At 49.7% G+C, this 23,840-nt stretch overlaps 1 protein-coding gene across 1 annotated transcript in view; it reads left to right on the plus strand.

Moving 5' to 3' along the window:
* The window catches only part of DNAH8 (dynein axonemal heavy chain 8), a 377,771-nt gene that overhangs the window by 137,707 nt on the left and 216,224 nt on the right, over positions 1 to 23,840 (plus strand). The window contains exons 35-37 of the mRNA XM_045786311.2: positions 1,974 to 2,173; positions 4,758 to 4,911; positions 6,325 to 6,488. Coding sequence (XP_045642267.2) covers positions 1,974 to 2,173; positions 4,758 to 4,911; positions 6,325 to 6,488 — 518 coding nt within the window. The remainder of the gene's footprint in view (positions 1 to 1,973; positions 2,174 to 4,757; positions 4,912 to 6,324; positions 6,489 to 23,840) is intronic.

Below are 23,840 nucleotides of genomic sequence, written 5' to 3' on the forward strand. Positions count from 1 at the left end.
CTGGGCAGTTTTCAGTGGGTTGCCTCTGTGCTAGACACTGGGTATAGCCATATATGTCTATGCAAACTGTTTATAAGGGCTTACCACATTCCCCCCTGCTCCCCCGCCCCCTCCCGCACCACCAGAGCCCTCAGGCCTGGGCTTCATCTCCACCCACTGCTTTGTGTAGCTTTTCCACTTCCAGTTCACGGGGATTTTTGGTTTTTAAGGCTGGTTATGTTTTCTACTTTCCCTGCATTTTACCTATTATTCTATGATTTTGAAGGTGAGGAACTGTACCATGTGACTGGAAGTCTCTCATATATATGATTTTGAGTGTTCTGCCTGTTCTTTTCCACTTCTTTTTTTTTTCTTATTAAAGATTTTATTTATTTATTTATTTATTTATTTGTTTATTTGAGAGAGAGAGAGAGCAGAGAGCACAAGTGGGGGCGTGGGTGAGAGAGGCAGAAGGAGTGGGAGAAGCACGCTTCCCACTGAGCAGGGAGCCTGACTCAGGGCTTGATCCCAGGATCCTGGGATCACAACCTGAGCCAAAGGCAGATGCTTAACCCACTGAACCACCCAGGTGCCCCATCTCCTTCTCCCCTTCTTAACAACACATGTACACCAGAAATTTTGTTTTGTTATAAATAGGACAAATAATGTTGTCCTATTTATAAATGTCATTCGTATACTTGAAGGAAGGAAATAAAGGAAATGAAGAATTGAAAAAGAACTTTGGTGCCCATCTCATTCTTTTAAGTAGGTTTTACACTTAAGAATATAATCATTTAGGGGGGGTGCCTGGGTGGCACAGTCATTAAGCATCTGCCTTTGGCTCAGGGCGTGATCCCGGCGTTCTGGGATCGAGCCCCACATCAGGCTCCTCCTCTGGGAGCCTGCTTCTTCCTCTCCCACTCCCCCTGCTTATGTTCCCTCTCTCGCTGTCTGTCTCTCTCTGTCAAATAAATAAATAAAATCTTAAAAAGAAAGAGAATATAACCATTTATAAGCTATGCTTTGAAAACTATATTTTATAGTTCCAAGGAATTCTAGGGTTCAGTTATGATTTATACCCAAAACAGATTTTTAGTGCTGTGCATGCCAGTGTATCCTGTTTGCTCTGCTCTGCATGTCCTGCTGTTAGCCAAGCTGGATTCCTCCTGTCCCTGGACTTACTGCCTCTAAAGGATCTCTTTCCCCTCACTGTAGATTGCCTGCCCCCACACCCACTGGAATCCCACTCAGTCTCAGATGCTCCTTCCTCAATCAGGCCTTCCCTCCTGACTGCAGGCAGAAGTCCTTTCCCCCTCTTCAGAACTCACAACAAGTCATACCACTCTAAGGACATTTATTACATGCTACTTTGTATTATGATTATTTGTGGAAATACCTTACACCTTTCAATTCCTTCCCATCTCTGAGATCTGTGATTCAAAGTACGAAAACAAACAGAGGCATGGTAGTGAAAATATGTTACTTTTATTTTCCCTTGTGAGGCTTTAATATCAAGGACTCTCAGAAAAACAGGAAAACCTATAAGAAAAAAAAAATAGAATGACTTTTAAGCCAATGAGATATTCATATTAGGGCCAGAACAGGCTAGAATACAATAATGATTCTATGTTACATTGAAGAGTTCGAAGGACCCCCCACCCCCATGTATTCTCCCTTGTTTCTCATAACAACCTGCTGAGATACAGCAGCTGTGATTATCTCCATTTTGGCCAAAAAACTCCAATTATAAATGTAATCAAGAAACATGAAGATTTAAGTTCTATTATTGCATGTATATGGTACCGTAGAAGAACTAGTAGTCAGATGGTCAGAAGGTTCTGGTTTGAACTTGCAACACAATGATCACAAGCCTTGGTTTCCTTGGCCACAAAATGACTAAATGACTTGTAGGTTCAAGCTTGAAGATTCTATGATTTTCGAAGACAATTTGTAATTGAAAATGTCATGACATATTCTTTGATCTCCCTCTGAAGGATATTTGCATATCTGCCATTAAGGAGAAGGATATTGAAGCTAAGCTGACTCAGGTGATTGAAAATTGGACCAACCAGAACTTGAGTTTTGCAGCATTTAAGGGAAAGGGAGAGCTTCTTCTCAAAGGAACTGAGTCAGGAGAAATTATCACCTTGATGGAGGATAGTTTAATGGTCTTAGGTTCCTTACTGAGCAACAGGTAATTTTATACTTTGGGGGGAAGGTCTTCATTTGGTTTTTAGGGTTATAAAATACTGGGTGAAAGCCCAGTTTTGCAGCTGTGAGGTAACACAAGATTCTGACCTCAAGAGCTCATTCTTGTCTGTCCTTAAACGAGCTACCTGTTTTCCCTAACAATCATGGCCTCTGTCTCTTCTTTATGGTACTCATCTCTTCTTATTGTTTTTCCATAATAATTACTCCCCTCCATATTGGCAGCTTACCTCTCAAACATCTTGGTTCCCCACTGAGAGGACCTATTCATTTCATTTTCTTACTCTTTGGTTTTTCCAGTTTGTCATCTTTGCCCTTCTTGGCTAACCCTGCTCAAGTATTCACCCAATGACCCAGGAAAAGTTAGGGGCTTGTTACGTAAACACTTCGTGCATTTTTTATGGGGAAAAGTGGCTATCTGTGTGCTGGGTTTACTGTGTCCTAAGTGAGACAGCCTGTCCACCATTGGATTACTGAACCAGCTGAAGGTGACTGTGACCTTGAGTGCAGCTTTTGGAAATGGGACTCAGATTAAGTATACTGTCAGCTCTTAATCTGGGCATTAGCAACCTCTAATCCCCTAGCTGACTATGCAGTAATTCTCAACCATTCTTCACTTTAACACATCTAAGAAATATATCACAACCTCATCATTAGCAGAATCAATGTCTGGGGTACATGGGAATTCTAATATCCCTTGTCCAGGTTGGAATCACTGATCAATGAATCATATCCTACATGACCTCTGGTCCCAAAAGCAGTCTTGCATTTGGATAATGTACTAATTTCAAAGCTCCTAGTTCTGGGAGTTCTGGGTTGACTTGCTGGGGTTAAGATCCTAGGTACATCTGCTTTCAGAGAATCTGAATAATCCTGGCAAAGGTGACCTTTGGATAGTCAGTGATTCTTAGACTTTATGGGATACTGTTTCCACGGTTCATAGCAAAATTTGCCATGCTGATTTCCTGAATGATGACCTCTTGAAGAAAGGCTGTGGATTCACCTGAACAGTGCCTGTAGCCAAAGAACTCGGGATTTGAAGGCTTTCCTAGTTTCATACTTAACTTGGATTTAGCCTGATTAGTATAATACTTATTTATAGTACTAGCAAACTCAATGCTGAGGCGGTGCCTGCTGGGTCTCTAGGGCTACCTGGATGTGACTTCAGGAGGAAATTGTATATCCCCATGGGTGAGACTTGACTCCAGATAGTGCCTGGATGGTGACACTTTGCAAGTGGATTCCCAATTGATCTATAGGAGTGCCTATCAGTCATGACAGGTTCCACCATGCAAAGTTGGGCAATGACCAAAGGACAGAAACTGGCTATGCCAGATCTTATTTCAAGTCTCCCTTTTTCATGTTGGGAAGTTATACACCATCAAAGATGACTCTTTTTTTTTCTCCATGCAGGACCATTTTTGGCCTCAAATATCTAGGTGCTTCAATCCCCTGAAAGTGTCCATCCATACCATCTTAGTGTGCATGTCTTAATTTTAAAGATGCTTGTAGTATATTGACTTCTTCTGGCTCTAGGGTGATGGCCAGATGCACAGTATAAACTGGGTGTTGAGTCAAATGCCTCCTACTGCCTGAATAGCTCACCTATCTCCTTGGGGCAATTTTTATATAACTCCCTTTATACCTCCATGTATAGCATGGGCTTCTAGAGAAGCTATGGGTTGCATTCAGGCATCAGACTATACCCAGAAGAACCCCCTTCTGTATGTGAGCACCTTCAAGTCACCCCGCCCTGGATCAAGAAAAGTTTGAAGAACCTTGTCAGTAAGTGCCACTCACCAGCAATGTCACTACACCACATCGAAACTACTTGTCATTACCACAAATCGTCAGCTTCTTAAGCCAACTATAGGTAATTGGGTCCTTTCCCGGGATCTTCCCATCACTTCTTGCATGACATCGCCTGTATGTCTTGTCTTTCTTGGCTCTGCCCAGGTTTCTGGACACCTCAAATTCTCATGAACTCTGCCGCTAGCCCTGATGTTGAGAAAACAGGAAGCATGCTATTTGGGGGCAGCTATTCTCGATCTTTAACACTGTAGAATCTAGGCACAGTGCCTGGTGGAATTAGCAGTCTGTGGGTGAGAAGAGCACATCTGTAGATGGACATCAACCCTCAGTCTTGACATTGGCCTTGCCGAAATAGTTTCACAGATCAGGAGCAGTGCCCCGTGTGTTATTCTTGCAGACAGTGCTCCCTTGGATTTGGCTCACAGAAGTCCTGTAAAAACACCGTAGTCCTTGTCTTCCCTTTCCTCCCAGAGACAACCAGCACAATTCCTTTGCGGGACCTCCATGTCACAAAACTTGGCCCATCTTCCTGGTCTGTGACTGATTTGCAGAAACAAGTAAAATCGCTATAATGATAGGCGTTTCACTCCTAGAAAAGCAAATATCTCATTAGCTGTGTGAAACTGATAAGGAACTGCCTTTTAGGAAAAAAAACGTTCAATTCCAAAGGACTATGTCTCCTTTAATTTACTTTGTTAGGCTGTATTATTTTCTGCATCATCCTAAAAATATAATATTTTCCCATTTTTACTTTTTAGATATAATGCTCCATTTAAAAAAACTATTCAGAATTGGGTGTACAAATTGTCCACTTCCTCAGATATAATTGAAGAGTGGCTAGTAGTCCAGAACCTTTGGGTTTATCTTGAAGCTGTCTTCGTAGGTGGAGATATTGCCAAACAGCTACCTCAGGTAAGTATGGTTTTTGTAACTGCTGATAGTACAGTTTGATGTGTGTTGTCTATATGTCTCTGTAGAAGTCTTTACAAAGACATATACCTGTATCTTGACTATTTAAACCAGGGTTGGCAATCTCTGGCCCACGCACCTGTTTTTGTAAGTAAGTTTTATTAAAACACAGCCATATCTATTCATTTATGTTCTATGGCTGCTTAGCATTGCAACAGCAAAGTTCAGTAGTTTTAACAGAGACCATATGGCCTGCAAAGACTAAAATATTTACTATCCAGCCCCTTTGCAAAATAAATTTTTAAAATGTCCTGATTTCTTAATTAACATTAGTAGAAAGAAGAAACTCATATATTTTCAAATCTCCAGGTTGTCTGAGGATGTGAGGTACATTCAAATATGGTACTATTAAATTATAGTCATTCACCTCTTCTAAGAGGTAACCTTATAACCTTCCTCTAAGAGTAGAATTAAAATTAATCTGAATTGTGTAAGCTCAAAAGAACTATTAGTAAATTGACCAGTAACAGATCAGACATATATACCATGGGGCAAAGAAACAGCTTTAAGAAGCCCTTAACAAAAATCTTTAAAACAGCTTTATTTGGGTCTTTTAAATAAATAAACTTACTAATGGCTTTATTCTATGACGGTAAGGTCCCTCTTATCAAATTAAGCCTGCTCTTTCTGAATTTCTATAAATACAGGATCTAAATAAATTAAAAATCAAGGATAAAAGGATCTTAAAAATGGCTCATTTCCCTTTGTAACACAATTTTTACACATAATTCTTTTCTTTTTCAATCAGAAAGTTGCATTGTTTTTAAAAAAATACTCTTAAAAGTTTTAAAAGAGGAAAGATTATGCCATTTCTAGAGGTATTTTTGCAATTGCATGCAAAGCTTAATATCATCCATAGTAAACAGAGAAATTTCATTTGCAAAAATATAAATGCAGTTTTGTTTGGGGGTTTTACTCTTTCGGTTTTTTTTTCTTTTTCCTGGGGTATTTTTCAGCTGTAATTATTCAGAGATCTTGAGATCAAATTATTTTTATGCTTCTTCAGTTTGCTCATCAAACCAAACACCTGGGGTGCTGAAAGACTAGATTTGAGCTTTAAGTTGATAGCTTTGCAAATCAATCGTGTGGCATTTTGAAAAATGTATTTAAGTGTGAGAAAACAAATAAGCAATAAGCCCCATTGTGATAAAGCAGTATTTCGATAAGCAGTTTTACGACTTCGGGTTTTTGTTGTCCAGAATTAATTCAGATGAAAAAAAATTGCTCCTCTAAATTATGTAGACTGAGAACTAACACAACTAACAGCAGCGGGTCTGAGGAACTCTAGGAAATTCCAAAATGAAGACTTTGCTTTATTCAAATGCTAATTTTTACTGACTAGGAGTTTGTTTTTAGGAAGCAAAGCGGTTTCAGAATATTGACAAGTCATGGATAAAAATAATGCAGCGAGCTCACGAGAACCCCAATGTGATCAGTTGCTGTGTTGGAGATGAAACCATGGGGCAACTATTACCTCATTTGCACGAACAGTTGGAAGTATGTCAGAAGTCACTCACAGGGTAAGAGCCGAAGTTTTAAGTTTCCTCTCATTTTATATGTGATGGTGTTTTATCCCAAACAGGTAAATAATGTGGACGACATTTCTGGTTCCGTAGGTGATGAGGTTTTGGAATACTGGTGAGGTTCAGTGGGGTGGAGTCCGGAGCCGACGACCAAGAAAGAATTCGTGGGGTGTCTTTCATGCAAAATTGGTGGTATATTAAAGCACGGGGACGGGACCCGGGGGCAGAAAGAGCTGCTGCACCAGGGTTGTGAGGGGTGGCTGATTATATACCATGGGGTTGGGGGAGGTAAGGAAAAAGGGAGGTTGAGATAATACTTGCATAAGTTAAAGAAGACTCCCAAGGTACAGAGGCCTTGCCATTGTCTAGGGAAGGTGGTTTTGCCCTCTAGCAAGGCACGAACATTAAGACGGTTGGGAACTTCCTGGAGGCTGCAGATTAGAAGGACACTTCATCGTATCTACTTTTCCTTCCGGAAGCTAGGTTATTGGTAGAAATGCTTCATTCTTGTAAACTGCTAAACACATTTGTAAAACTGAGGGAGACTTGAGTTTGGCAGGATTGTGGTGTCTATAGGTTACCTGTTTCTTTGTCCTTCAGGGCAGCCAGGAGTGCCTGAGGAATGTCACGTACACCCCATGGTGCAGGGTGTGTGTGTGGGGGGGGTGTGTGTCAGTTCCTGCTTTGTCCTCAGCTAGCCTTCTCTTGCCTCCTCAGTAAAGGTCCCTCCTGTTCACAGAGGTTCAAGCAGTTCTTGCTGTTGCCACCTAGTGGACATATGGATGAACACATTCAGGTCATGTCTGTGACTCACTGACCTGAGCTGCCATGAGAGGCTGGTTCCTTCCTGCGAGGAGAGGGCCCAAAAAAGGATGGACCCGGAGCAAGCAGACAAGTGTGGCCCGGCCGACGCCCCTCTGCTGGCCTGGAAGCAGGACCTGGTTGCTCTACTTAGAAGCTGAGTTCTAGAGCAGGAGGGGCTGGAGTGGCTGGGGAGTGTCCCGGGACGGGGTCTGGATGAGGGGTGTTCCAGGACCGGGGCGGGGGGAGGGGGGGGCAGGATGCTTGTGGAGGGAGGATCCATGAGGGCGGTATGGACAGGCTCTTCCCTGCTCCACGGGTCCCGCCCAGGTAGTCTGATGGCCTCAGTGCTGGCTTGTCTTCCTCATGATTTCAGGGTTCATCTCTAGTCTCCGGGGACCCTCCTTTCCCGAGCAAGGCTCCACGGAAAGAAAGAGAGTATAGCTAGAGGACCCTGCAGCCAATACTCCCACAATGGGACTAAAGTGTGTTCCAGAAATTGTGCTTTTAGGAAACAGTCCTAAAGCAAAAGAGATTTACGGCACATTGTACTCTTCACTTTAAGGATGAGACTCAAAGAATTGGAGATGTCTCAGTTGTTCGGGAGGTGGTGCTGCTGAGTAAATGATGTGTAGCCCCTGAAAATGCAGAAGGGGACAGGAGAGGAGTAGCAGTGCCTGCCCACTGTGGGGACCTCAGGCCGAACAAGAGCCCAGCTGTGGAACCCTCCCTGCCCCACCCTGTCTCACACACAGGCACACCCCCTCCCCCGCACACACTCACCCATACACTCCGAGGGAAAGCACTGGAAGAGGGACGCCATGTGTTATGGGCTATCATGGTAGAAGGTAGAAGGAATGTGTCTTCCTTTCTTCATATTTACATCACTATTTTACTAACAAAACGTAATCTGGCTAAAACCTTAGAGAACTTTTTAATTACCTGATATGTTTGTAATAAAGAGGAAGATTTAATATGCAGTCTTAATATTTTTATAATATGCACATGAGAATCATTGAAACCTGGCCTATCCAGGAAAATGAAAGATTTTGAAGGTGTCTCATGGACCCAGATGTTTCTGGCTCTTGGGTCACACTTACAAAAGGGAAGCCTATCCCAGATCATGAAAACATTTCATTTTGGGGCTTCACCTGCGCAGTATTGTATTAGGAATATTCCTTTGTAGTAAAATGGTTTTTTTGTTTCTGTTTCTGTTTTTGTTTGTTTGTTTGTTTGTTTTTTAAGAGAAAAAAACCTGAAAAAAAAATGAATCACTCATAGGTTACGTAGCTAGATACAAAAAGGCCACACTGTCTGATCCCACACACATGAAAACCCAGAAGAAGTAACTCACAGAGGCGGAGACGAGAGGGGAGCCGTGGCTGCAGGGATGGGCTGAGGGAATGAGCAGTATCTGACGAGTGGCACGGGAGTCTCTGGGAGGGAAATATTGTAGAAGGACAAGGTTGTGAAACACTCTGTATCCAATGACACCTGGATGTACAATTTAAAAGGATCAGAGTAAAATTCCATGAAAACTCAATTTATCCTTTATTTATAGACCAGAATATATTAAGCTATGAAATAGGTGCATGAACAACGCAAAAATTAGAAACACTGGAATGACAGGGGAGGGGAAGCCATCCTTTGGGGATTCAGCGAGCAGGAACTGCTGCTCCGGGGCCGAGGCCGGTTGCTCCACTGAGAGAGGTGGTTGCCGGCGGCCTTCGGCAACCCCGATAACTGGTGCTGGAGCCTGCTCGGACTCCGGGGCTGCCAAAGGTGCAAGTGGCTCTTGTAGCTGCTGACAGGGAGTCAGAGCTCTGTGCATATCCTCCGCTGGGTCTGACATGGGAAGTGGCATCAGGGGCCCTTCAGGGACCTCCATAGCTAGTGCTGCAGCGGGCGCGGGCGCCGGGGCTGCAAAAGGCGCACGTGGGTCTTCAAGCTCCTGACAGGGAGTCAGAGCGCTGAGTATATCCTGCCGTGGCTCTGAAATGGGAGGTGTCATCACGGGCTCTTCAGGGACCTCCATGGCTGGTGCTGGGGCCTGCTGAGGCTCCTGGCTTTCCAAAGGCGCAGGTGACTCTTGCACGTCCTCACGGTGGATCAGAGCTCTGACCACCAGCTGCACTGGGCCCGACACGGCAGGTGACGTCACTGCTCTTTTGAGTTGCTGAGCTCCAGCAGCAGTGATGGGATTTTCCAGCTCAGGCTCTGAAGCTGCAGCAGGCACCACAGTGGGAGCTGGGACTAGCTTTCGGCGCAGTTCCGGATCTCGCTCTGGGGCTGCTGCTGTCGCTCCAAGAAGAGAAAGTATGGTCATCATGATTGTCTTTCCATGTCCCTTCCAAATGAAGGCAACTTTGCCCACCACTCAATATTGTCTGAGTCTAAGAACCCGTCCCTGGGTGGTCTCCCCAAACTGTAGCCCACGGGGACAGTGATCTGAGACCACTCCTTGCTCCCAGCCACACTGCAGTCTGTGGAGGCTTGCTCTGTGTGGCCCACTCTCTCCCCTCCACAGGCCTCCATCAGTCACCCCCAGTCCTCCTCACCCCCAGCCTCCAGCTCAGCGGTCTCGAGGTGTTGCAGCCGAGAGAGAAGGAGCCAGGCACGTCGCTCCAGGTCTGAGCCTGGCACGTGGAGGCCTACGTATGCCAGTAGTGTCCTTAGGCAGGGAAATTCTGGGGGCTGGAAGAAATCTTCAGGGTAGTGGCCCAGCCAGATGCCCAGGATGGAGGAGATGGCCCTGGGGACAGACAGGTGGACAGAGGAGTCAGAGGACAGGGCACCTCCCACACGGATGCCCCAGGGAACCCCTGTGGGAACCTGGGCCCCTGGGTCCCCGGCTCCTGGCTGTCAGAGCCCATTCCTACTCCATGTCCACCTGTGATGTGGCAGTCCTGCCTGAGGCAGGCCTGGTCACTGAGGAGGGGCTGGCCAGAAGCCTCTGTGAGTGGGAGCCCTTGACCCCTGGTGTGACCATTTCTGTCCTCCAGGCAGAAGCTGGACGCCCTGCTCAGTCTCCCTGCCCACTTGCCGCGTGACTTCCACTGCATGCGGGCAGGGAGGGGTGGCGTGTCTGGCGTGGTCATTGCCCTCAGCGCACACTAGTGCTCTGTGACTATCCAACCGAGGAGGGAACAAAGGGACTCTGTCCCATCCCCGGCCTTCCCACGACCCTCCCGATACCTCCCACTTCCCCTCCCGTGCCTACGTGCTGCCTCGTTCAGTAGGTGACAGGAGAGGGTGTCCTTCCGTGGACACTAATCTCCCACTGGGTGGGGGACATCCAGTCCCCGAGCCCTCCCTGGGTCTCCTGAGTTCCTGCTGAGCACCCAGTGTGGATGTTCCACCAGATGTGTGGAAGCCATGCCCTTTGTTCTGGGTCCCAGGATTGGGGTAGAGACAGGGCTGGGAGGCGGCGGGGATGGGGAATGACTCTGTTAGGGGCTGAGGCTGCCCTCCAGCCCCCTCTGCTCTCCCACAGTGCCCACACCCCACCCAGGGCTCTCCAGGACCCCTTTCCTCTTCTGCAGAAGAAGCCCTCTGACCTGGACCCTCTCACAGGAATTGTAGATGTGTGGGATGAGGGTCCAGCAGCCCCCAGATCACAGTCCCCTCGCTGCCCTCTCGAAGAAGGAAGGGCCCTCTGCATTAGCCAAAGCTCACTCACATGCCCTGCTGCTCCTGGGCTCCGCCGATCTCGTCCCAGGAAGAGAGGACGCATCCGTAGCTAGAGGAGGCCAGAGGGGTGGGGGGGGGTCGCATGAAATGCCCTGTGAACCCTCCCTCTCATCATACCTAGTGTCCCTGTCTGACTGCCGACTAGAATGGAGCCCTGGGGTGCTCCCGGGTGCTGTCTGCTGTGTGTGTGGGATCACAGCCAGCGCCCAGGGAAGCGTCTGCAGGTATGCACCTAGAAGGGCATCCATCCTTTATGCTTGATGAATGAAAGGGCCCCCACCAGCCCCATCCCAGAGAGCTGAGTGGGCCTGGGGCCCCCTGCTCATCCCCGGGCATGCCTGCTCTGGTCTCACCCAGGACACAGAGCCCAGATGGAGTGTCAGATGTCCTTTTCCAAGGGGAAAAGAGCCCAGCTCAAGACTGTGGTGACGGTGAGGGCTGAGGCAGAGGCTTCTTCGTGGGGAGCAGGACGATGGTCCACGAGCACGACCACAGCCCCTGTAGCGGGCCTTTCCACAGGGCCAGGCACCCAGGTGTCCTTACCCTCCAGGACCCCACTGAGTCCCTGTAATAACTCTGCCCCAGTCCGAGGAGCCAACTGAGGCTCCGGGAAGTTGGGTGGTATTCCCCAGACTCCCAAGCAGGAGGTGGGCAAATCCCACTGGGCTGTGGAGGGGCAGGGTGCTCACCTTGTCAACAGCTGGTCCAGCACCTCCTGGGTGGTAGCATAAGCTCTGTATGTGGCCAGGAACATGGAGATGTAGCTCAGGTCTCTGTCTAGGAAGGCGGGCAGCAGGTGTTCTACTCGCTTCCTCAGCAGCTCTGCCCGTTGGGGCCGCACCACGCAGGTCCCATTGCTCTTCACGGTTGAGGCCTTTCTAGCCTGAGGTGGGACAGGGGAGACATGCGGTCTTCACTGCGGTCACCAGGAGGGTTGGGGGTTGGAGCCCAGAGCAAACCCCCAGGCTCTCGGTGACATAGGCAAAGAGGTGGGACAGGAGGGCCCACAGTAGACACAAGGAGCAAGATGCCTGGCTGGTTCCGTGGGTTCAGGGTCCGCCTCTTGGTTTCGGCTGAGGTCATGATTCGCGCGTCCTGAGATCGAGTCCGTCGTCAGGCTTTGCACTTAGGGCAGGGTCTGCTTGAGGATCCTGTCTCTCCCTCTGTGTCTCCAACCCCCGGCTCTGTCTCTGTCTCTGTCTCTGTCTCTGTCTCTGTCTCTATCTCTGTCTGTCTCTCAAAAAAATAACTCATGCAATCTTTTTAGGGAAAAAGGAGAATGGCAACAATACGAGGATGTGAGGTGGGGGCTGTGTGAATGGACGTTGGTATCTCAGGTCAGATCGTTAGCTGAGTATTGACAGCCGCTCCCTGCACTAACGGCATCGTTAGTGATTTCTGTGATGTATCCCAGGCTTGAGAACACAGAGACTGTTTCATGGGTGGGGGTGCTCAGGGTTTTAGGGCACGTAGGATGTTCCGTGCAGCACTGCGAGTTGGCAACAGAAGGGAATCACATGAACATCCTGCATCTGTGAAGGGCTCAGTGGCTGCGGTAACTGATGGGCCTTCTGGAATGTTGTGCAGCACAAGGAGGTGCCTGCTCTGGACCCTGGATGTGTTCCTTCACACCCAAAGGGCAGAGCAATAGGCATAGTACCATGAGCCCCATGCCTCTTTGGGGAAAAGTCTCCCAGCTCACCAGGATCTCGAGCAAGGGATGAGAGGTGGTTTAAGGTCGCTTTTCTGATATTCGTACAGATATGTGGATAGGGACTGTGCATCGGGGCCAAGGCCGTGGCAGGGCCCTGAGGGCAGGTTTGGGGAGGAGATGGGGATCCAGGTTCACATGGGACCAGGAGTCTAGGAGGGAGCCCCGAGGAGCCCAGAGGCTGGTTTCTGGGATCTGGGTCCCTTTGTGCCGCATCGGTGCCCTGGGCGCTGGGTCCCTCCGGCACCTCCACTCACCCTGAGCCAGCGCTGGACTTTGTTGGCAGTAGGGGACTCCTTCCTGTCCTTCAAGGAGGTGGGGCAGGGGATCCCATCGTTCAGCTCCTGCCCTGTCTCCTGTGTGGAGCTCTGTAAAGACAGTGCCCCGCAGCCAGGCGGGAGGCCTCAGAGGTCTGTCTGGCTGCGTTTGCTGATCCTCAGACCCAGGGGACTCCCTTGCAGACACACCACACCCCAGGATGCACGCAGCTCCACCATGGAGAGAAAAGTGACACAGCTCGAGGGCCTTGGATTCACTCTGGCCCTGGTGAGAGGCACCTCAGGAATCCTCTTTCCACCCTGCCCACCGTGGCATCGGTGTGAACATGAAGGCATCCCCAGGGTATCCACCGCCCTGCAACCTCCTCCAGCCCAGGGCGGGACCTCCCCCACATACCCCTCTTTCCCTGAAACTGGGGGAATGGGGCTGCCCAGGGATGGCTCGGAGAGGTGGCCTGGCCTGGCCTAGGTCGCTCGGTATTACCTTCCGGCACCTCCTGGCAAAGGCCCTGAGGCGTCGGGGGCGCGGGTTGAGCCAGTGTCTGCAGCATGTGAAGAGTCCCTCACCCCGGGGTTTCTGGAAGCCAGAGCCCTGGAAAATGGGCACGCAGCAAGAGAACATCTTTCACTATCGAATGTCTCCGGCCAAGTGAGCCTGATATGGGACTGCACTAGAATGTGGGTGCCTGGCGACCGGGGTTCCACGTTCTGTTGGGGTCGGTTATCAGGAAAGTGACTTCACTTCCTGGGATCCCCTCCCTGAGTCCACATCTGGACTAGCACCTACACAAACAGTGCTCTGGGCTGCCGACTGCTCATCCCCTTTCTGCGTGCCATGCCACATGCGTACCCAGTGACACCAACACACCCCTCTCCACAGGCCCCAGGGAAGGTCTGGGTGCAGCCAGGGCCCCAGCTTAGAAACACCCCGGGCTCTGACACAACTCTCCATCTTCCCTGTTTGGGACCCCGGAGAAGCCGTCGTGCCTGTCAGGGATGGTCTGTGTCTTGCCTGTGCGATAGGGATTATTCCAGCATGTACTTCTTGCAGAAGTCCACAGGCATAGGTGGGATACCACCTAAGAAATCGGGGGAGTGGTGTCGCACGTAGGGAATACCTGCCACCACATTTTCTTCCTTTCTCACCTTCTCTGAGTCTGTAGCTCCTCCGATCCCACCCACAGTCCCTAGTGTTGTGTGTGTGTCTGTGCACATGTGTGTGCCCCAATACTCCTATTGTGCAGGCCCAGAAGATGACAGTCCCACCTAGGGGTGGATGGGAAATAGCTTTCCCAGGTCTTAGGCTTTCTAATTTCCAAGGCAAACCCTGCAGAAGGTATTGGAGCCTTGGCTTAGAGGGGCTGAGCCCACCCTTACCCCTAGACACTGCCAGTCGTGTGTCATGAGCCATCCCTCCTTTCCTCTGGGTGTCATGTGGGCAGGGGTGCCGTCAGTGGGTTGCCCTGGCCTGGGCTTCTCCTCAGACAGGTACGTGCTGGGATGCCTCCTGCCTGGGATGTCGATGCTTCTTCTCACCCCCATACCATCTCCAGATCTACAGCCAGTTCCAAAACACAACCTCTTCCAGAGCTCCCAGTGAGTAGCTAGGTTCAGCCATGGCCCCAACTTTGAGACAGTCGGAGAGCTGAGTTCAGGCCTGGTTCTGCCTTCTTACCAGTCTGTGATTCTGGGCAAGGCACGGACCCTGCTGGGGTCTTCCCCTTGTTGCAGAGGCTGTCTCTTACGTAACTGATTTTATTTTATTGGAAAGATTTTCTGTGTTGGTTTGAGAGACAGAGTGTGGGGGGTGGGGAGGATAGAAGGAGAGGGGAGACAGAATCTCAAGCCGACTCTGTGCTGAGTGTGATGCCCAATGCTGGTCTTGATCCCAAGACCCTGAGTTCATGACCTGAGTCCAGATCACGAGTCGGAGGCTTAAGCAACTGAGCCACTCAGGCGCCCTGGCAAAAGAACACTTTTGATATATTTCCAGGCAATGCAGGCAAGTGACTAGTGCAAGAGGGAAAACAAACATGGGGGACTCTGCATTTCCCTAACTTACTGCCTAAAGAGATTTAGTTTCTAGTCTACGGGTCAGGGATGAAGAATACAGGCGAAGCTCAGCCATTTCCATGAGTTGGAGACAGCAAGATGGAAGTTTGGAGAAGTCAATATGGCTGTGGTTTACAGTACAGAATACTGAGGAGAGCTGCACAGAGAAAGAGGACCTCAGAAAGCCATCTAGGATCACTTTTGAGTTTTCATAGAATTCCTCAATAGGGCACGTGTATGAGGAACGTATGTGGTGTGGGGAAAATAATAGCCCAGGGGAAGCAGAGAGGAAAATGTCACTAGGCTTCACACACAACCAGGAAAAGTCTGTGCTACCAGCCCCAGGCAGAGTGGAAAACCTCGTAATTCATGGAACATTGCAAAGAGAGCTCAGAATACCAACAGAACAATAGCAAAATACATTGAAGACTATTGTGATACCACCTAACAAACCTTTAGAAAGCTAGTCTGGAAGGATAAAATAGTTTTCCAGGAACCTCACCATCAGAACAATCCTCAAGAGTATGTGTAGAAATATAAGCAATAGTTAATATCTAACAATTAAAATTCACAATACCTGCCTTCCAACAAAGGATTACCAGGATGAAAAGAAGGAGAAAAGTTCACCTCATACTGAGGAGAAAGATTAAACAATAGAAACCTACCCAGAAATGAAAAAGAGGATGGAAGTATTGCACACGTACATTCAAACAACTGTTAGAAAGAGGTTTTATATACGTAAGAATGTACACAAAGGATGAAGTGAAACAGAGATATAGAAAATATGAAAACAAGGAAAACCCAACTTCTGGAGCTGAACAGTAGCACGTCTAAGATGAAAAATGTAGTAGATGGGCTTTCTTCCACGTTAGACACTAAATAGCAAAAAGAGAGAGAGAGAGAGAGAGAACTTGAATGTATGATCATAGCAGTTGTCCAGAATAAAGCAGAGAAAAGGAAGGGTGCAAACCACGCCCTGCACACAAACACTAGAGTATGTGTGAGCTTTGTAGCAATTTCAAGTGGCCTGGTAGATAAGAAATTGGCTGAGGTACAGAGAAAAAAATGTTTGAAGAAGTAATGTCTGATTATTATCTGAATTGTATGAACCCTCTACACCCATAGATTCAAGAATTCAGGAATCCAGCCAACAAAACCCCCAAACATAAGGATCATGAAAAAAAAAACCTCCTTATCAACCGACATGCTAATAAAATTGCTTAAGACCAATGATAAAGAAAAATCTAAAAAGCAGATGGAGATGAGTCCATTGCATTACCTGTCACGTCCCTAATTCTGTAGATGGTCTCTGTTTCTTTCTGGTCTGTGTTACTCTTGGAGTCTCTCTTCACTTAGAGGATCCCCCTTCCTATTTCTTGCAGGGTGGTTTAGCGGCCAAATCCTTTGAGTTTCTTTCTGTCCTGGAAGCTCTTTATCTCTGCTCCTATTCGGAATGACTCCTTGCTGGATAAAGTATTCTTGGCTGCATGTTTTTCTCATTTAGTACCCTGACTCGATCACGCCAGCCCTTTCTGGTGTGCCAGGTCTCTGTGGATAGGTATGTGGCTAGTCTAATGTGCTTACCCCTGTCGGTGAAGACCCTCTTGTCTCAAGCTGCTTTCAGGATTTTCTCTTTCTGTCTGAAATTGCAAACGTGACTAGTATATGTTAGGGTGTTCCTCTATTCTTATGGATTTGGGGAAGAGTCCTCTCTAGCTCTTGGACTTGAATGCCTATTTCCCTCCCAGATTAGGGAAGTTCTCAGCTACGATCTACACAGATAGATCTTCTGTCCCTCTGTGTCTTCTCCCTCGGGGCCAGAAGTAATTCAAATATTGTTTCCTTTTGTGGCATCACTGATTTTTCGATTCCTCCACCCATGGCCCATGCGTTGGCTTTCTCTCTTTTCCTCAGCTTCCTTCCTTTCCATCAGCTTGTCTTTGGTGTCACTGACTCTGTCTTCTGCCTCATTGACCCTAGCCGTTAGAGCATCCACATCCAATGTAGATTGCATCTCAGGTAGAGCCTTTTGAATTTGGGCCTGATTCGATTTCATTTCTGCACTATGAGAGTCTCTCGTGTCATTTATACTTTTCTTAAGCCCAGCTAGCAACTTGGTAATTGTCATCCTGAGTTCCAGCTCTGACATCTTACTTAAAACCGTATGCATTAGGGGGCGCCTGGGTGGCGCAGCGGTTAAGCGTCTGCCTTCGGCTCAGGGCGTGATCCCGGCGTTATGGGATCGAGCCCCACATCAGGCTCCTCCGCTATGAGCCTGCTTCTTCCTCTCCCACTCCCCCTGCTTTTGTTCCCTCACTCGCTGTCTGTCTCTATCTCTGTCGAATAAATAAATAAAATCTTAAAAAAAAAAAAAAAACCGTATGCATTAGATCAGTGGCAGAGAGTGTTACCTCTGGCTCTTTCTTTTGCTGTGAATCCCTCCCTCTAGTCACTTTTCCCAGAGAAGAAGGGATGAGGGAGAGAGAGATTAGGATCTCACAGGGTGGACAAAACAGGGTGAGCCACTTGGTCCCGAGTGTCTTTTGGTCTGTGTGTTGGAAGTCACTAAATCCCAAAATTGTAAAAAAAGCCAAACTCATATGTGTATATATGTGTATATATACGTATATATATATATATATATATATATATATATATATATATATATATATGTATATATACATATACGTACATATATATACAGAAATCAAATTGAATATAGCGAAAGGAATCCAAAAATGAAGAATATATGTATAAAATGTCAATGTAAAAAATGAAAGTTAAGAAAAGATTGAAAAAGGAAGAGTTGCTAAAATAAAAAAAAAAGTAGTTGGAAAGGGAAAAAAGAAAAAAAAAAGAAATGGAAAATTTTGAGTGGAGAGAGAAATGAATCATGAGAAAAAGCCTCGAGCTCTAGGTGCTATTTTCCCCTAGTGCTGGAGTTTGGCCGTCCTCTTTGGTCTGTAAACTTGCTGTTCACTTGTTCTTTCACCTCGTTTTCAGGGGGCAGGGGCCTAGTGCCCTGTTTCGCAGGTGTTTTTGCCTGGACGGGGATGCACTGCCCCTTGCCGGGGGGGGGGGGGGGGGGCCCGGTGGGGCTCAGGGTCAGCTGGTTGCTCTGTGTGCCTTGCGTTCCCAGAGGGCTTTCCCCGCCTCTTGAGAGGGTGAGAATGAAAACGGCCGCCCGCATCTGTAGGCGCGGAGGTGTGATGCTGTTGTGCGCCAAGTTGTGTAGACGTCTGCGGTGCTCCCCACACCAAAGCTCCTGGGGGAAGGCGGAGGGTCACAGCATTCCTGTCCTTTGCAGGGCTCCCAGACGGAGAGCTTCTGATCAAGTGGACTCCCCGTCAAGTGACTTCGTGCGAGGAGAGGGATCTCTCCCTTCTCCTCACTTGGGTCTCGAGCAGGAAGCGTAGGCACCGCTCTCACAACAACTGAACTGGAGGGTTTTCGGGAATTGGGGCTGGCAGGGGCAGGGTGTCACTGCTGGAGGAGCCTGAGGGGTGTGGAGGGGCTATGCCCAGTGCCAAAGCCGCCGGTTGAGGCTCTGTCCATCCTGCAGCTTCCATGAGCACCCAGTGTGCTTTGGAAATGAGGAGGTTGTGGAATATAGGTGAGGTTCAGTGGGGTGGAATCCGGAGCCGACGACCAGGAGAGAATTCTTGAGACGTCTTTGGTGCAAAATTGGTGGTTTATGACAGGACCCGTGGCAGAAAGAGCTGCTGCCCGGCTTGTGAGGGGTGGCTGATGACAGACTATGGGGTTGGGGGAAGGTAAGGAAAAAGGGAGGTTGAGATAATACTTGCATATGTTAAAGAAGACTCCCAAGGTACAGAGGCCTTGCCATTGTCTAGGGAAGGTGGTTTTGCCCTCTAGCAAGGCATGAACATTAAGACGGTTGGGAACTTCCTGGAGGTTGCAGATTAGAAGGACACTTCATTGTATCTACTTTTCCTTCCGGAAGCTAGGTTATTGGTAGAAATGCTTCATTCTTGTAAACTGCTAAAGACATTCGTAAAACTGAGGTAGACTTAAGTCTTGCAGGATTGTGGTGTCTATAGATTACCTCTTTCTTTGTCCTTCAGGGCAGCCAGGAGTGCCTGAGGAATGTCACGTACACCCCATGGTGCAGGGTGTGTGTGTGGGGGGGGTGTGTGTCAGTTCCTGCTTTGTCCTCAGCTAGCCTTCTCTTGCCTCCTCAGTAAAGGTCCCTCCTGTTCACAGAGGTTCAAGCAGTTCTTGCTGTTGCCACCTAGTGGACATATGGATGAACACATTCAGGTCATGTCTGTGACTCACTGACCTGAGCTGCCATGAGAGGCTGGTTCCTTCCTGCGAGGAGAGGGCCCAAAAAAGGATGGACCCGGAGCAAGCAGACAAGTGTGGCCCGGCCGACGCCCCTCTGCTGGCCTGGAAGCAGGACCTGGTTGCTCTACTTAGAAGCTGAGTTCTAGAGCAGGAGGGGCTGGAGTGGCTGGGGAGTGTCCCGGGACGGGGTCTGGATGAGGGGTGTTCCAGGACCGGGGCGGGGGGAGGGGGGGGCAGGATGCTTGTGGAGGGAGGATCCATGAGGGCGGTATGGACAGGCTCTTCCCTGCTCCACGGGTCCCGCCCAGGTAGTCTGATGGCCTCAGTGCTGGCTTGTCTTCCTCATGATTTCAGGGTTTATCTCTAGTCTCCGGGGACCCTCCTTTCCCGAGCAAGGCTCCACGGAAAGAAAGAGAGTATAGCTAGAGGACCCTGCAGCCAATACTCCCACAATGGGACTAAAGTGTGTTCCAGAAATTGTGCTTTTAGGAAACAGTCCTAAAGCAAGAGATTTACGGCACATTGTACTCTTCACTTTAAGGATGAGACTCAAAGAATTGGAGATGTCTCAGTTGTTCGGGAGGTGGTGCTGCTGAGTAAATGATGTGTAGCCCCTGAAAATGCAGAAGGGGACAGGAGAGGAGTAGCAGTGCCTGCCCACTGTGGGGACCTCAGGCCGAACAAGAGCCCAGCTGTGGAACCCTCCCTGCCCCACCCTGTCTCACACACAGGCACACCCCCTCCCCCGCACACACTCACCCATACACTCCGAGGGAAAGCACTGGAAGAGGGACGCCATGTGTTATGGGCTATCATGGTAGAAGGTAGAAGGAATGTGTCTTCCTTTCTTCATATTTACATCACTATTTTACTAACAAAACGTAATCTGGCTAAAACCTTAGAGAACTTTTTAATTACCTGATATGTTTGTAATAAAGAGGAAGATTTAATATGCAGTCTTAATATTTTTATAATATGCACATGAGAATCATTGAAACCTGGCCTATCCAGGAAAATGAAAGATTTTGAAGGTGTCTCATGGACCCAGATGTTTCTGGCTCTTGGGTCACACTTACAAAAGGGAAGCCTATCCCAGATCATGAAAACATTTCATTTTGGGGCTTCACCTGCGCAGTATTGTATTAGGAATATTCCTTTGTAGTAAAATGGTTTTTTTGTTTCTGTTTCTGTTTTTGTTTGTTTGTTTGTTTGTTTTTTAAGAGAAAAAAACCTGAAAAAAAAATGAATCACTCATAGGTTACGTAGCTAGATACAAAAAGGCCACACTGTCTGATCCCACACACATGAAAACCCAGAAGAAGTAACTCACAGAGGCGGAGACGAGAGGGGAGCCGTGGCTGCAGGGATGGGCTGAGGGAATGAGCAGTATCTGACGAGTGGCACGGGAGTCTCTGGGAGGGAAATATTGTAGAAGGACAAGGTTGTGAAACACTCTGTATCCAATGACACCTGGATGTACAATTTAAAAGGATCAGAGTAAAATTCCATGAAAACTCAATTTATCCTTTATTTATAGACCAGAATATATTAAGCTATGAAATAGGTGCATGAACAACGCAAAAATTAGAAACACTGGAATGACAGGGGAGGGGAAGCCATCCTTTGGGGATTCAGCGAGCAGGAACTGCTGCTCCGGGGCCGAGGCCGGTTGCTCCACTGAGAGAGGTGGTTGCCGGCGGCCTTCGGCAACCCCGATAACTGGTGCTGGAGCCTGCTCGGACTCCGGGGCTGCCAAAGGTGCAGGTGGCTCTTGTAGCTGCTGACAGGGAGTCAGAGCTCTGTGCATATCCTCCGCTGGGTCTGACATGGGAAGTGGCATCAGGGGCCCTTCAGGGACCTCCATAGCTAGTGCTGCAGCGGGCGCGGGCGCCGGGGCTGCAAAAGGCGCACGTGGGTCTTCAAGCTCCTGACAGGGAGTCAGAGCGCTGAGTATATCCTGCCGTGGCTCTGAAATGGGAGGTGTCATCACGGGCTCTTCAGGGACCTCCATGGCTGGTGCTGGGGCCTGCTGAGGCTCCTGGCTTTCCAAAGGCGCAGGTGACTCTTGCACGTCCTCACGGTGGATCAGAGCTCTGACCACCAGCTGCACTGGGCCCGACACGGCAGGTGACGTCCCTGCTCTTTTGAGTTGCTGAGCTCCAGCAGCAGTGATGGGATTTTCCAGCTCAGGCTCTGAAGCTGCAGCAGGCACCACAGTGGGAGCTGGGACTAGCTTTCGGCGCAGTTCCGGATCTCGCTCTGGGGCTGCTGCTGTCGCTCCAAGAAGAGAAAGTATGGTCATCATGATTGTCTTTCCATGTCCCTTCCAAATGAAGGCAACTTTGCCCACCACTCAATATTGTCTGAGTCTAAGAACCCGTCCCTGGGTGGTCTCCCCAAACTGTAGCCCACGGGGACAGTGATCTGAGACCACTCCTTGCTCCCAGCCACACTGCAGTCTGTGGAGGCTTGCTCTGTGTGGCCCACTCTCTCCCCTCCACAGGCCTCCATCAGTCACCCCCAGTCCTCCTCACCCCCAGCCTCCAGCTCAGCGGTCTCGAGGTGTTGCAGCCGAGAGAGAAGGAGCCAGGCACGTCGCTCCAGGTCTGAGCCTGGCACGTGGAGGCCTACGTATGCCAGTAGTGTCCTTAGGCAGGGAAATTCTGGGGGCTGGAAGAAATCTTCAGGGTAGTGGCCCAGCCAGATGCCCAGGATGGAGGAGATGGCCCTGGGGACAGACAGGTGGACAGAGGAGTCAGAGGACAGGGCACCTCCCACACGGATGCCCCAGGGAACCCCTGTGGGAACCTGGGCCCCTGGGTCCCCGGCTCCTGGCTGTCAGAGCCCATTCCTACTCCATGTCCACCTGTGATGTGGCAGTCCTGCCTGAGGCAGGCCTGGTCACTGAGGAGGGGCTGGCCAGAAGCCTCTGTGAGTGGGAGCCCTTGACCCCTGGTGTGACCATTTCTGTCCTCCAGGCAGAAGCTGGACGCCCTGCTCAGTCTCCCTGCCCACTTGCCGCGTGACTTCCACTGCATGCGGGCAGGGAGGGGTGGCGTGTCTGGCGTGGTCATTGCCCTCAGCGCACACTAGTGCTCTGTGACTATCCAACCGAGGAGGGAACAAAGGGACTCTGTCCCATCCCCGGCCTTCCCACGACCCTCCCGATACCTCCCACTTCCCCTCCCGTGCCTACGTGCTGCCTCGTTCAGTAGGTGACAGGAGAGGGTGTCCTTCCGTGGACACTAATCTCCCACTGGGTGGGGGACATCCAGTCCCCGAGCCCTCCCTGGGTCTCCTGAGTTCCTGCTGAGCACCCAGTGTGGATGTTCCACCAGATGTGTGGAAGCCATGCCCTTTGTTCTGGGTCCCAGGATTGGGGTAGAGACAGGGCTGGGAGGCGGCGGGGATGGGGAATGACTCTGTTAGGGGCTGAGGCTGCCCTCCAGCCCCCTCTGCTCTCCCACAGTGCCCACACCCCACCCAGGGCTCTCCAGGACCCCTTTCCTCTTCTGCAGAAGAAGCCCTCTGACCTGGACCCTCTCACAGGAATTGTAGATGTGTGGGATGAGGGTCCAGCAGCCCCCAGATCACAGTCCCCTCGCTGCCCTCTCGAAGAAGGAAGGGCCCTCTGCATTAGCCAAAGCTCACTCACATGCCCTGCTGCTCCTGGGCTCCGCCGATCTCGTCCCAGGAAGAGAGGACGCATCCGTAGCTAGAGGAGGCCAGAGGGGTGGGGGGGGGGGTCGCATGAAATGCCCTGTGAACCCTCCCTCTCATCATACCTAGTGTCCCTGTCTGACTGCCGACTAGAATGGAGCCCTGGGGTGCTCCCGGGTGCTGTCTGCTGTGTGTGTGGGATCACAGCCAGCGCCCAGGGAAGCGTCTGCAGGTATGCACCTAGAAGGGCATCCATCCTTTATGCTTGATGAATGAAAGGGCCCCCACCAGCCCCATCCCAGAGAGCTGAGTGGGCCTGGGGCCCCCTGCTCATCCCCGGGCATGCCTGCTCTGGTCTCACCCAGGACACAGAGCCCAGATGGAGTGTCAGATGTCCTTTTCCAAGGGGAAAAGAGCCCAGCTCAAGACTGTGGTGACGGTGAGGGCTGAGGCAGAGGCTTCTTCGTGGGGAGCAGGACGATGGTCCACGAGCACGACCACAGCCCCTGTAGCGGGCCTTTCCACAGGGCCAGGCACCCAGGTGTCCTTACCCTCCAGGACCCCACTGAGTCCCTGTAATAACTCTGCCCCAGTCCGAGGAGCCAACTGAGGCTCCGGGAAGTTGGGTGGTATTCCCCAGACTCCCAAGCAGGAGGTGGGCAAATCCCACTGGGCTGTGGAGGGGCAGGGTGCTCACCTTGTCAACAGCTGGTCCAGCACCTCCTGGGTGGTAGCATAAGCTCTGTATGTGGCCAGGAACATGGAGATGTAGCTCAGGTCTCTGTCTAGGAAGGCGGGCAGCAGGTGTTCTACTCGCTTCCTCAGCAGCTCTGCCCGTTGGGGCCGCAC

The sequence above is a fragment of the Ursus americanus genome, chromosome 32 (assembly GCF_024610735.1).
Source record: "Ursus americanus isolate L20-20 chromosome 32, mUrsAme1.1.p, whole genome shotgun sequence".
NCBI classification, from domain to species: domain Eukaryota; kingdom Metazoa; phylum Chordata; class Mammalia; order Carnivora; family Ursidae; genus Ursus; species Ursus americanus.